The sequence below is a fragment of the Erinaceus europaeus genome, chromosome 12 (genome assembly GCF_950295315.1).
Source record: "Erinaceus europaeus chromosome 12, mEriEur2.1, whole genome shotgun sequence".
NCBI lineage: Eukaryota > Metazoa > Chordata > Mammalia > Eulipotyphla > Erinaceidae > Erinaceus > Erinaceus europaeus.
In genome coordinates, this window is record NC_080173.1 from 41,095,123 (window position 1) to 41,108,700 (window position 13,578).

The 13,578-nt window shown below is 52.3% G+C and overlaps 1 protein-coding gene across 1 annotated transcript in view; it reads right to left on the reverse strand.

The window, feature by feature from the left end:
- MPRIP (myosin phosphatase Rho interacting protein) overlaps positions 1-13,578 on the reverse strand; it is a 130,736-nt gene that overhangs the window by 52,505 nt on the left and 64,653 nt on the right. Inside the window, exons 4-7 of the mRNA XM_060202494.1 lie at positions 8,888-9,039; positions 4,917-5,001; positions 1,640-1,862; positions 48-558 (exon numbers count right to left, since the gene is read on the reverse strand). Of these exons, the coding sequence (XP_060058477.1) occupies positions 48-558; positions 1,640-1,862; positions 4,917-5,001; positions 8,888-9,039 (971 nt within the window). The remainder of the gene's footprint in view (positions 1-47; positions 559-1,639; positions 1,863-4,916; positions 5,002-8,887; positions 9,040-13,578) is intronic.

Sequence of the window (13,578 nt, forward strand, 5' to 3'; positions counted from 1 at the left end):
TGTGCGCATGTGCCCAGGAATATCCTGCCCTCTAATCCTTCCCTTACCTCCGCTCGCTGCCAAACAGACGGGCCACCTCCTCCCTGCCAGGACTCCGGGCTCGAGTTCTATGCTCCAGCCGCTTTCTCTCCACCTGGAAGGCTTCTCGGTGGCTGATCCTGATGGCCTTAGGGACGTCGGCCAGGGTGGCATATTGCCTGCTGGCTTTAAAGGCAAGGGAATGCCCTGGTCTCTCTGCTCCCCGCCCTCCAGTGCCATCGGCATACGAGTGGCCAGGGGGCCGGCTGCAAATGTCCAGGACATTGGGGAAGCTGCTGCAGACCCGGCTGGAGGGCTGAGGACCTGGGGAAGGAATAGGATGACCAAGCTCCTGGGTGGGTGGTCCAGGGCCACTGTACCTGTTGTTGGGGGTGTTGGGGCTGGGGGGGGAGAGCGGTGGGGGCAGCTGCTGCTCTTCAGTCTTCAGGTCCTGCTTGGTCTTCTCTAGGGAGAAGTAGCCACTCTCTACCCGGACTTTGCGGCTACAGTCCAAACGGTCACCGCTCATGCTGCTCTCTTCTACAAGAGACAGGAGAAGGAACACTCACCTGCTGCCAGAGGGGGCGTCTCAGGATTTTCTTAGAAGCTATGCAGATCAAACATCTGTCTTCCATTGCCAAATGCCTACCTGGCTGGCCCATGGAAGAGCATGGAGAGGGAAGAGGTGTCCACCCCACACCTCTGCCTTGTCTCTTACTTCTTCTGTCTGGTGGCCTCTGGGTCAGACTGCTAACTGCTATGGGTCCCTGTGCTTCTCTTCTGGAGTCTGATAGAGTAGGAGGCCCCCCAAGAGAGACGTTCCTCTGACAATACTCTTATGAAATATCAAGGAGCAAACCACAGCATTTATTTCTGGGGAGGGAAGGTGTAAACAACAGGCAGGAGAGGATTGGGTAGATTTCAGGTGTGTGTTAAGCAGGGTGCCATCACAGAACTAAAGCACTGTGCAAAATAACTTTTGGTCTGAATACAATGGTCATTCCCAGCTATCCACTCATCTCTAATAAGCTGGACCAAACCCACATGAGAAAAGCCAGCCTGTGTCTTGCAGAGCCTTTCAGAGCCTGGCAGGGGCAGCAGAGAGCACTGAACTAACTGCTTCTGTTCCTGGGGACCCCAGCTGCTTCCTCCCCAGCTCCACCCAGGAGTCAAAGGAGAACTCTGTGGCTCTCAGACCACTGTGGCACCAAGCTAACCAGGCAGGGACATCAGGTACAATGGAGCCAGAGGCAGAGGATGACCTAGTGGGGGCTGTATTGTTATGTGGAAAACTGGGAAATGTTATGCATGTACAAACTGTTGTATTTTACTGACTATAAACCATTAATCCCCAAATAAATAAATATATTAAAAATAATGGAGCCAGAAGCCTCCTTATCAACAGACCTGGCTACAGAGCCCATCTACTTCTCCTGTCACCAGCTGCAGTAACAGAGCAGACTAGGGACATCTTGCTTTCTCAGACAAAGGATTTAAGAACAGCATAGGATGAAGCTAGAGTCTTAGAGCTTCATAAGGAAGCCTGCACCAGGTCTCCTGCACAGGGGTGGTGGCCTGGGGATGCAGGTTAGCCTAGGGATGGGAGGGAGCCTGCACTCACCATCCTTGCTCTCCAGCCCGGATTCCCTCAGGGTGCTGGCAGCAGGGGGCTGGCTCTGGCTGGGACTCTGGGCTGGACTCAGGCTGTTCCCATCTGGCTGGTCTTTGACCCTCATTTCCTCCTGCCAGAGCGTGGACTTGGTGGTAGGGACCTTCTCAGCACTGGGAATGCTGCTGCTGCTGCTGCTGCTGCTAGTGACAGCCATCTTGGCAGGGCCTGGCTCCTAGGGAAGAGAGAGACATCTGGGCAGCAGGGGCCACATGGCTCAGGAGCAGGGCCCAGATAGGGGAGACCAAGCTCCACTATAGTGTCATATGTCCGGATGTCAGGAGGTAAAACTCAGAAGACAGGCATGCTGGGTGAAGGCACTTCCTGGCCAGTGCTTTGGCCTTGCAACTCTGCAGCCCCAGCCAGCACCCCATGGTGCCTGTCCTTCCCCTCCCCCCACAGCTTCAGGCAGGTTTGAAGCAAAGATGCTCCGGTTTCTATTGCTGTGAGCTCTGTCACCAAACACACAACACCAGAAAAAGCCTCAAGGCTCATTAAGCATTCAAGGTGAGACCACAGGGGCTGGCTCATAAACTCCCATTCCATATTCTCAGGAACTGGCTACAGACCTCACACCCAGGTCACTCAGCACCCACTCAGGCCAGCCCGAGCCTTCACCCTCCTTCCCCTGTGAGGTCTTAGAGAGCTATGTGGAACACCCAGGATAATCTTCAGGACAGTTTTCAGATACAAACACAGCATGCGCTCCCCCCACCCCCCGCCACATACACATACACACACAGGATGGGAGCACTGGTCCAGAAGGAAACAGTGACAACTTCATGGGTTCCCAGGTCAGGATGGCTACATGGGGAGCCATGTGAGAGGAGCCCAGCTAGACAGGGTGCACTTCTGGGGTGAAGAGGAAATTGGACTAAAATTTGGAACTCAGGTAGGGCTGGGGATGAAGTTCCCAACCATCCTGCTTGGCCCAACATGCTGGGTGCCAGGTGCTAAGGGGTTCGTGGCAGCACGGCCTTGGATTATCTCAGGAGTGAAGCACACCTCTTCTCTCTCCCACAGAGCAGGGGTATGTGTGATGTATAATGCCCCACCCCAAGGAGGACCCCATAATCGTCTGACTCCTCTCAGTAAAGTGTGAGGAGTGCATGTTTGCAGTGTGCAGACATAGCACAAGTACCACCAGGCTATTGATCAGTGGACACAAGGTTATGATTGTGCTGGAATCCAGCCCAGCACTGGATTATCTGCCTGGCCCTTTCCAGCTCACCTGACAGGGAGGCTGTCATCTGACATGACAACTTTCTACATCCCATCTCCCAACAACCCTTTCTGAAGTGATTTCCTGCATTGTCCTGTGTGCCTAGTCTCTGCAGGGCTGAGGCTGAGTCTAACAGAGCCTAGATGCTTTGAGTACTTCTTGTTTAACCTGACAGCTAGGTCCCAGGAAAGGCTTCAGTGTTGGACTCTTGATGCTGTGGGACCCAAGGCCTTAGTTTTCTCCCACAGCTCCGTCTGGAGCACTGCTATGCCGTTAGCAGCAGTTGACGGGGGGAGGCCTGCCTGGCCCCTGCTATGGAAAGCCCTTACATCATTCCATAAAACTGATGGCCTTGGTGAGAACATAGCTTTCAGAGACCAGGGGCCTCAAAACGTGATGCTCTGGGGCCAAGAAGAAGGACAAGTGAGGTCCCAGCTGGCTTCCTGTGGTACTCAGTAGGGACTAAGCGGAGGAGGCTGGCCCAGGGACTTAAACTCTGTGAGACCCTTAAGGAAAGTGGATGATTTCCTCACATGTGACCAACTGGTTCATGGACAAGGTAAAGCTTGGCCATGACTTGAGTACTTGAGGCAAGTGATGTTTCAGGGGAGGACTAAACAGGAAGCTGATACAACCCAACCCCCAGTCTGACCCACATGTGTCTTCTAAACACTGAATAGTTGACTCCAAATAAGGCTACTCAGTGAACCTACAATATTTGCAATGTGGAAATGTGGAGTAACCCTACTCTGCTACTCTGCCTAGAACTCTTCTCTCAAATCAGACAATTTGGAGAAGGGGGCTTGGCACTGTAGCTCCTGCTCTAGAGTAAGAAGCATCACTATTTCCACAAGCAACTCTTGGTTTCACTCTGCCTGGGGAATCTACTTTCTGGGGGTTGCTGGCTGGGATTTAAGAATGGGAGGGATGGAAGAAATGCCAGCAGTGACAAACAGCAGCAGGAGGCCTATGCAGTCACCATGGCAAGGATATCCAGGGCACCGGAGTGGGTTGTGGAAAGGGGACCCAGGCCATCCACACTTTTTGGTCCTACAACTATAGCACTGTGAAACAGAGGAACCAGTTCTGGGCCCAGTGGGGGGTAAAGTTCTGCCCTAGGCTGGTTGTCAGGTTCTGGGCTGTGTGAGATACCAATGGATCCCAGTCTCCATATTGCCTACTTTATGCAATGAGTTGCTATGAGGCATGGTCAGGCAAGACAAATGCATTTGCTAAAGGTAAAATACAGAGCTCAGAGATAAGGAGCAGTATTTACTGTGTCTCCACAGTAGATTCAGCACTTTCTGTTACTCTCACAAAAATCCTGTATACTCAATTTTAACAGGCAGATTTTGCAAATAAGTTCACTGGGGTCTGACTGAGTCCTGCAGGGGTCCAGCAGTGTGAGGAACATGGCAGAGCCCTAATAAATATATCTTGGGGGTGGTGGTGGTGGAGGTTACTAGACCAGGGAGAAGCAGCCCAGCCACTTCCTGCTCTGGTTACATGGGACACAGGGCAGAGACACAAAACTCAAGGCCAATGTCATTTTCTTCCACTTATGGTCAAAATCCAGGGCAGGAGCTGGGTCCCCTGAGAGCCCCTCAATTGGCTGGAATACACTAAAGCTCACTGGCCAGCCCCCTTTCAGCCATCATGGATCATCTCTGCAGGAAGCAGTGCCAAGTAGGAGAGTGTATGAGCAGTGAGTGTGTAAGAGCCTTTCAACATGCCTCTGCCCTGTCCCCGGCCCCTGCTGGGCTATTCCAGGGTGAAGAGGCACACTGTATTACTGCTAGTTACTTCCTGCTCGGGGTCAGCCTGCACATCACCCTGTCCCTGTGGCTCAGAGAGGAGTGTGCAGACTGAGCCCACAGACCATTGGGGAGAGGACCTGCAGGGCTGAGACAACCTTGGGCCCTCCCAGTTTTAGGCTGGGTAGCACTCAGGGCACTTATGTCACCCCAGCTCTACTGAGGGGCCCCATGTGGCTGACCCACCACCTACCTGTGGTGTGGGAGGCTCCACCTTCCGCTTCTTCTTTTGGTTCTGCTTGTTGGTCCTGGGGTAGACCATGAGCATCTCCAGCCATCTGAGGGGAGGAGGGCACCAGTCAGATCCATATCCCATCTCATGGTGTCCACCCAGTGGCCAGGCGTCTGGGCACTGTGCTGGGCAGGACAGCAGCCTGGATGAGAGCCTGCATTGCTAGGGTGGGGAGGCATTGGCAAAGGCAGGATAAGCCAAGGATCGTCAGGGCCAGGATCAGAGCCGACCTACAGTGACCACGGCAGGGTGGGCCCCATGCCCAGCTTCACTGTGGTGGACTCCACCCTGACTTCACCTTTCTATGACAAGCCTATCTCTAGGACTTGGCCTTGACTCCAGAACTGCCTTCCCAGAGCTGACTTGAGAAGAACACAGCTGGGCTGCAACTGGGAACCAGTGAGGCCCACTGTGGCAGGAAGCCAGGAGCTACAGTGGCAAGTCATCACTTCAAGAGTTACCTTTCATGCCTGAATGAGCACACATTACCATGTACAAGGTCCCAGGTTCAAGCCCCTGCTCCCTACCTGCAGGGGGAATGCTTCACAAGCAATGAAGCAGGGTTGCAGGTGTCTTTCTCTCTCCTCTTCTCCTCTCAATTTATTTCTGTCCTATCAAATGTAATAGAAAGGAAAAAAGGGGAGGGAGGACTGCTGCTGGTAGTGGTGAATTCATAGTGCCAGCACTAAGCTCCAGTAATTACACTGGTGGGGGGAAAAAGTGGGAGGGGGGCTTTGCTCTTTCACTCACTGCTAGGCCTATTTGTATCCAGCCTGGCCTGGGAAGGGCCTGGCAGAGCCCAGAGGGCGTTAGGGTTAGGGTTCTGCCTCCCTCCAACTAGGACCTCCTGAAAACAGCCTCTCTGGGTTTTTGTCTCTTCCCTGAGGTCATGGCGCAATGGTTGCCACTTGTACTGAGTAAGATTTTAGGATGGACAAAGGTAGTGAAGGTTGATTGGGAAGGAGGGGAGAGGAAGGGGCTAGGAAGAGAGCTGTCTCCTGCTATCTCCTAAAGATAAGACACCAAGAAGGACCCTGGTGCACACCTTCCCAGAGCCCTGGGCCTGTTCTGCTAAGTGGGATACCTGCATAGCCAGGACCCTGGAAGAAGCCTACAGGGACTAACAGCACCTGGGTATGGGGCAGAAGGAGGATTTTTGTTCTTGTACTGGAAAGTGCTTCTGGGATTTAGGGCTGAGGAACAACGGACAAAGTGAGGAAGGGTAATGATTGGTGCTGGTGTTCTCTGTTGACGGCTGACAGCTAGGACATAGGCCTGGGTGTGGAGGTCATGGCTGTAGGACCTAAGTGTGACCCCCCCCCCCCCCCCAGCCCTGCCCAAAGCACTGATTTGCTAGAATGAAGGCCCTGGTGCCACAGGGACCCAGGGCACAGGTCCCATGGGTGGGTCACTTGTCTGGGGGCCCAAAGAAAGAAAGAAGCTCACAGCCATGTCTGCAAAGCCAGCAGGTAGGCAGAGGCCCCTCTCAGGCCATCTAAGGAGCTCATAGTCCTAGGGCTGAACAGACTGCCTTCCAGCCTGCTGTCAGGGTTGGCCTCTACCCAGGGTGCTGCAAGAACCCCCTACAGAAGGTGTTCCTTAAAGTTCACTGGGGAGGGCCAAAGAAACTAGCTAGCATCCTTCCAGGGCCCTAGGAGCAGAGGGAGTGTGCTGGGAGGTGCAAACCCCTGGGTGCTGGAGCCCTGCCAACCAGTCAAGCAGCTATCAACTAGCAAACTGGTGAGTCAAGCCTGCAGACCTACAGACTGGCAACAGAGTGGAGAGGCTGTGCTGGGGCCATACTGTGGACTCTGAATGAGGCCAGAGACCCAGAGAAGGCAGTGCAGGGGTGAAGAGACCTACCATGGCAGGGCTGGAGGACTCGAGGTGCCAGGCCTGGCAACAGATGATGAATGTGTCCCCAGCGCTTAGGTTTCTCACAGAAGCCCAGCAGGAAGCATCTAACTTCTTCCAGATGTTATAATGCTAATAAACTGCCCAGGGGAAAGGCTGGGCAAAATGAACATGGAGGCTGGTAGAAGTGGGTAACTGAGACATAATCAAGCGCTCCCTGACTCTGAAGGCAGAGATGAAAGTAGGGAACACACAGATGAGGGACACTTAGCCTAGCTCAGCTGAGGGCACAGAGGAGCCTCCACTGCAAGCTCCCTTCTGATCTCTTCTCATGAAGCTGTTTCCCTGACATCCTGGTGTCCCTTCTAGGTGTGAAGAATCAGGGAAGGAAACTAACTTTTTCCTTCAGGTTCTGTGAGATGCAGCTGCCTAAGCTGTGCAGGAAATATGTCTGCAGATCCACTTTATGAGGAGGGCTGGCAACACAGCTCACCAGAGAGGAGCCTGCTCTGCCATGTGCATGGCCCAGGTTCAAGCCATGCCTCAACTGCACTGGAGGAAGCTATGATGTCTTCTCTCTCTTTCTCTCAGAAAAAGTCAGCCTGGAGCAACAAAGGCTCAATAACCTATCTCTTCCCCTGCCCCTTTCTCTCTGTCTCTCACCCCCCCACACACACCTTTCACAAGAGAGCTGGATGGCTCCCTGACTCTGAGTCAGCCTGATAAATATCCATAATTCGGTGGGGACCTGAACTTTCAGATCCACTTCCAAGGCCGTGGAACCCAAAGACAAGGTTTCCTGCAAACATCTAGCAGGCAGAGGGGAGCAGGCTGAGTGGACAAGGGTGGGCACATCTCTCTGCCTAGCATCCACAGAAGACTGAGCATTCTGATGGTGAGGAAGATGAGGTAGTGATACCCAGGCTCTGTTCCAAGGAAACAGTGACAGTGCTTCCTACAGGGGAGAAATGATCAAGGCCCAGAGCCAGGATGGGTGAGGGAACACATCAAGCAAATTACTATAGCCCCTCATACACATCTCCCACTCTCAGGACCACCCAGCCTATGTGCAGGACTCTGAAGACACATATATTCAGCAATTCCACCTGCTCCCTTGTCTCCACAGGCTGTATGGAAACAGCAGGGGCCCCCTCCACAAGAGCTCCCCAGTGACCTGTGCCAAGTGTCAGACATGGCATGCTGAGACATTACCCACTGGGTCTTGGGTTTCCAGGGTACCTCAAACAACTTGCTTATCCCACCTGTCACCTAACTCTAGAAGACATGAGGGGAGGGCTTCACACCAGCCCTGTGGATTCCTAAGACCAGAAGAGGCAGGCCCTGGGAGAGCCAGCACAGTGCAGAGAAGAGGAAACTAGAACATGATACCCTTTAGTTTCAACAAAGGAAGGGTTTCTTTGAGACCTAGCTATAGCCACTGTGTATGGAGGTAAGAGCATGGTACCCAGAGTTGAGGTCTGCACCAGGTGAGGTGGGGCAGGGCAAGGCAGAAATGCCTGTGAGGGGGTGGGTAGCCTCTTCTCTGCACTGTGCCAGTCAGCCCTTACTCTGAGGTCCTGGGAGTAACTTTCAGCCACAACTCTCTACACCTGAGAGTACATGTGACTTTCTTCAAGACTCAGTGTCTGAGGCCCAGGTAGGATGCACTATGCCTGACCACTGTGTATAGGCTGGTGACTGAGGACCCTGGACAGCTGGCTTCTGAACACTGGAGCCAGCCTTTTCTCTCCAGAGTCCCAAGAGCCTCTGCACAGGTCATGCTCAGGGGAGTGGAGGAGTCCAGAGGCTTGTTCCTTCCATTCAGAAACTTGCATCAGCTCTAGCATGGCACCTGAGTATGGTGCTGGGGGTGAAGAATACACAGAGATAGACAAGTCCTGTCTTCTATGAGAAAGACTGAGGGAGGGCATCTGGGGAGGGTAGACACTCTAGCTGCCTCCATAAGTCAGGGGCCAGAGGCTTATTCTAGACAGAGGGCAGAAAGAAAGCATAGAAAGGGAGTAGGGGGTGTGCCACACGCAGCTCAGGGACAGGAGGGTGGGGGTGATGGAACTTACCCACTGATGATCTCCTTGGTCTCTGCCCGAATGAAATGCTCCTTCTCAGGCGTCAGGATGCAGAGGGAGAACTTCTGGCCTGTGCGGGCCTCCCCATCCACCACATCGCTGCACTGGTTCATGTTGATGGTACCCTGAGGCAGGGTTGTGGGCTACAGAGAGAAGATGGCAGGGTCAGTGTCTGCTGAGATCAAGAGTTGGATAAGAAAAGATTCTGGACAGAGTTTGGAGGTGGCCGTCTAGGCTTGCCCCAGAGATGCTTCTCTCCTGAGCCACAGGAGGAAAGAGCAGGCCATGGGCCTGACTCAGATGCTGAACTCAGACCAGTCACCCCACTGCACTCAAAATGCCTCACATGCCAGAGGGACAGCGGGTGTAGCTTCCAGAACCCCCCCCAGCTCAGTGTACCCCCCACACACATTCTCTGCCACCTCCCTCTTCTCACTCCTGGTGCCTGACTGAGAGCTCTGGACTCCCAGAAGGGTGAGGAGGAAGTGGCCCAGTGTTGGTATGCATGAGACCCCTTCTGTTTCATTTGGTTTAAATCCCCCCTGCTTAACACTATTCTATTTACATAACCACTTTATTCGATTTACATAACCGCTGTTAACAAGCACCTCCCTCCAGGGAATTGGTTCAATCCCCACTGTTTCATGATATGTTTTTGCTCCACCCCCCCTCCTTGTCACACCCTGATCCCTTCTTTGTCACACCCTGATTTTCACCAGTCACTTTTCTCTCCACCCTCTCTACATCACATCCTGTTTCCACCCTACTTGGGAAGTATATATAAAGACAGCATTGTGAGTTTTAGAGTACTGTACTTTAACTTGAGTTTAGCTTAGCTCGGCTTAGATTGTGCTGCGTCCTGCATGAATAAAGAGATACTGCATACAACCCAGCCATGAGTCCCTGGTTGTCTGTTGCCCGCCCGTGAAGCCAGCCCGGCAAAAACAACATAACCCGTCGAAAACAACAGCCCAGAACCCAGGAGCATGTTCTGGTGAGCTTATCCACCCTGAGCTCAGTGTGGAGGTGGCAGGAAAGACCCACAGAACACTACACTGGTGGCCTGGGCCCCTTCCCCTGATGAACGATGGCCCCAAAGCTGCACTGTCCAGCCCAACAGGGCCTTCTGCCCCCCTACCCCATACACCCTTCACAAATTCAAATCTGTATCTGACCTCATATCACGCTAATGCCCCAACTCTTTAGGTTGCTCCCTCAGCGGTGGTTCCTCAGCTCAGATGCCCCATGCACACCTGCTATATGACCTGTGAAGAGTGGGCACACTTAACAGATTCAATTTCAGACACACCAGGAGGGGGACCACAGAGAGAGACAAGGGACATGAAAACTCATCCAAGGTGGCCCTGTCCTCCCTCATCCCCAATGCCGTTCCCATCCTTTGGGCCCAGGACCTCCCCTATATGTGCTTACTGTGACAGATAAAAAGGGGAGGCAGAACTGTTTACCTGTTCCTTGGTGCCAACACATCCTATACTGCAACATAGGTACCACCACACAGGGAAGTAATGGGACATGGAAGATGTTCCTCCACAGCAGGAACCCCAACATTTCTTCCCTGTGGTCCCAGTGTGGCTTCCTGGCTCCTCTCTGGACCATCATTTCAATGTTGAGGGTTGGCAAATCCTGCACTGGCCCCTCTTGTAGTCACCATGTGTACTGGGTATGTGGCTACCAGCCACAGGTGAGATCTCCCAGCTGGGCCTGCAGCTGGACATGGCCAAGACACCCACTGAAAGACCTGTGGTGATTTCTCTGGGTCTCAGTGTCCTTGTGTATGAAAGGAGGCTCAAGCTCCTTCCAAAAAGGCCTTCAGAAGCATCAGTAAAGGAAGAGCACAGCAGGCACAGCTAAGGAGTAACATGCTGCCTCCACACCAGACTACAGCCTCTCTTGTGCTCTTCCAGGAGCACTTACTATGAACCTCAGTCATCTCATCGCACTCTCCATGCAGGTAGGGGAGCAGAGCACATTACGTTCCTGGAGAATGGGGACTGGAAACTCAGTGCTGGTGCTCCATGGAGTCCTAACAGCACTGACTAGAGGTTGAGCCCCACCACCGGTGAATGCTTGATACGTACTAGGCCTGCCCATACAACTTCATAACACACCTTCACAGCTGTGAGGACAGCAACACCATCACTGTTTGTCCCTTTACTCCACACACAGAGTTCATTTTGGGTATCCCAGACCAGCCCTCCATACCCCATTTGCTGGCTGGGTAGATTTTGTGCTGGGAGAGAAGTGACATCTAGACTTGAACCCAGACTCAGCCAGGTGGAGGGAAGCCCCGGCCCCAGCTTTGCCCAGGTAAGTCAACTCATGTACCAATTCTTGTCCTGATGCTGCCTCCAGGGGTTGGGAACCCATTCTTCTACTGAGGCTGAGAATTACCTGGCTGCACTGGGCTCATTTTCCTAACAAAGGAATAGTTGTCTGCAGGCCATCTAAGCCTGCATGGCACCAAGGTTTGGGTTCAGTCCTCACTAGCAAGGTCACTGCTGGCCCTCTGGTCATCAGGGGCCTCAGGCACTCTCTTGCACCCCCCCCCCCCCAATGTCTCAGCCAAGGTGGCAGAGCAGCCTTGGGCTAAAGAGCACATGAAGGCAAGGTGACTGGGCAGAAGGTACAGGACACACCTGTCCCCAGAGACATGGCCACACCTACTGACAGCCTAGCTTTCCTCCTTTCATCAGCCTTGGCTCACGGGAGAACAGGGCACCCTCTGTCCATTGTTACTAGAGGCCTGCTTGGGGTAAACCAAGGAAAATAGGGCTCCTTCATTTCTTCTTCCTTCTCAGGAGTTTGGGAGGATGCTTCAAAGAGGCAGAGGGGAAGTGGAAAGTAGGTCAGAAATGCAGAGTGGCCTGATTAGAGCTGGTAACAGGGGAGGCCCTTTCCTCCAGGAGCAGAGGGGACCACAACCAGCCAATCATACAGGCCCCCCACTCCCACACACCTGGGAGTCACCCATTCACCCCTAAATACAGACTGAGAAACAGATCCCCATGGAAAATTTTCTCACAGTGTCATGATCAGAAAGCACTTTTCAGGGCAAAACCTGTCAAGAAGGCACACAGAGCCTCTGGTAGAGGCTTGCAGAACAGTGCTTTCTGATGGATGAACATGTGTGTGTGGATGTGTGGGTGGAGTCAAACAGGATGGAACAATGCTGGCTGCATTTGTTACTCTGCTTGTTCCAGTCCCCCTAGCCTCTGAGGAAACAGCTTGCTCCTGTGACAGCACTCAGCCAGTATCGCCACACACTCTTGCCAGCAGGCCCATCGAAATACAGAAGGACACACATGACCCTCTTGGACCCTCAACCAGCAGGCAGAGGCACCAACTAGCTTGTGCTGATGGCAGAACTGGGGGTTTTGTGTACACCTTCAGGCTGGATTTATGAATGTGCAAGCTGCAGCTGGGAGGTTGAGCAGTGGGTAAAGTGTTAGACTCACACGCATGAGGTCCTCAGTTCCATCCCTGGCATCACAGTTGAGCATGAATGATTTCACTGATCTCAGATATCAAAACAGGTGAACGGCTTCAATTAGAAGACGGACTAAATGGTGGCTGCCAGGGGCTGACGGTGCTGGGGTAGGGGCAACAGCTAAGGAGCGCAGGGCACCTCCAGGGGTTGGGGAGAATGAAACATGTTCCAGGATTAGATTATGTAATTTACTTTTTTTTTTTTTTCAGAGAAAGTGAAAGAGACCAAAGAGGGAGTCGGGTGCAGTGGGTTAAGCGCACATGGCACAAAGCGCAAAGACTGGCATAAGGATCCCGTTTGAGCCCCCGGCTCCCCACCTGCAGGGGAGTCGCTTCACAAGCAGTGAAGCAGGTCTGCAGGTGTCTATCTCTCTCTCCCCCCTCTCCATTTCTCTCTGTCCTATCCAACAATGATGGCAATAATAACAATAACTACAACAATAAAACAACAAGGGCAACAAAAGGGAAAATAAATAAATAAATAAATAAATAAAATATTTTTAGAAAGAAAGAGATCAAAGAACTGGTTTCCTTCAATGTTGTGGGGTCGAGGCTTGAACCTGGGTTGCAAAGCAGTGCAGTATCCAAGTGAACTATTTCACTGGCCCACAACTTATCCTTGAGCTGCAATGATTTGTGCTGGTTCACATCTAAGTGCAATTCATTTGTTCAGAGAGACCAGAGCACTATTCTGTCATTTTATGTGGTGCCAGAGATGGAGCCTGGGACCTCACACAGAATATATGTTCTATAACTGAGCTACCTCCCTAGCTTATTGTGGATTTTTTTCCTTCAGTCTCTGCTTCCTCCACCTACTCAATGTGAAGACAATGAGGATGAGACCTTTTTATAATTTACTTGATTTTTTTCTCTTTTGCCACCAAGGTTATTGCTGAAGCTTGGTGCCTACACCACTCAAGGTGTCCATCTTTTTTTTTTTTTTTTTTTGATAGAGGTGAAAGATAGTGAGAGAAAAAGAAGGAAAGAGAGACAGAGGTGAGGAGTGATACCTGTAGCACTACTCCACTTGTGAAGTCCCCCGTACCCCCTTGTAAGTGGGAACCAGGGTCTTGAACCTGGATCCTTGTGCTTTATAACATGCATACTCTACCAGGTATGCCACCACCATATGCCAGTTGTGATCTACTTAAGATTTTTAATTATGTACTGTTTTC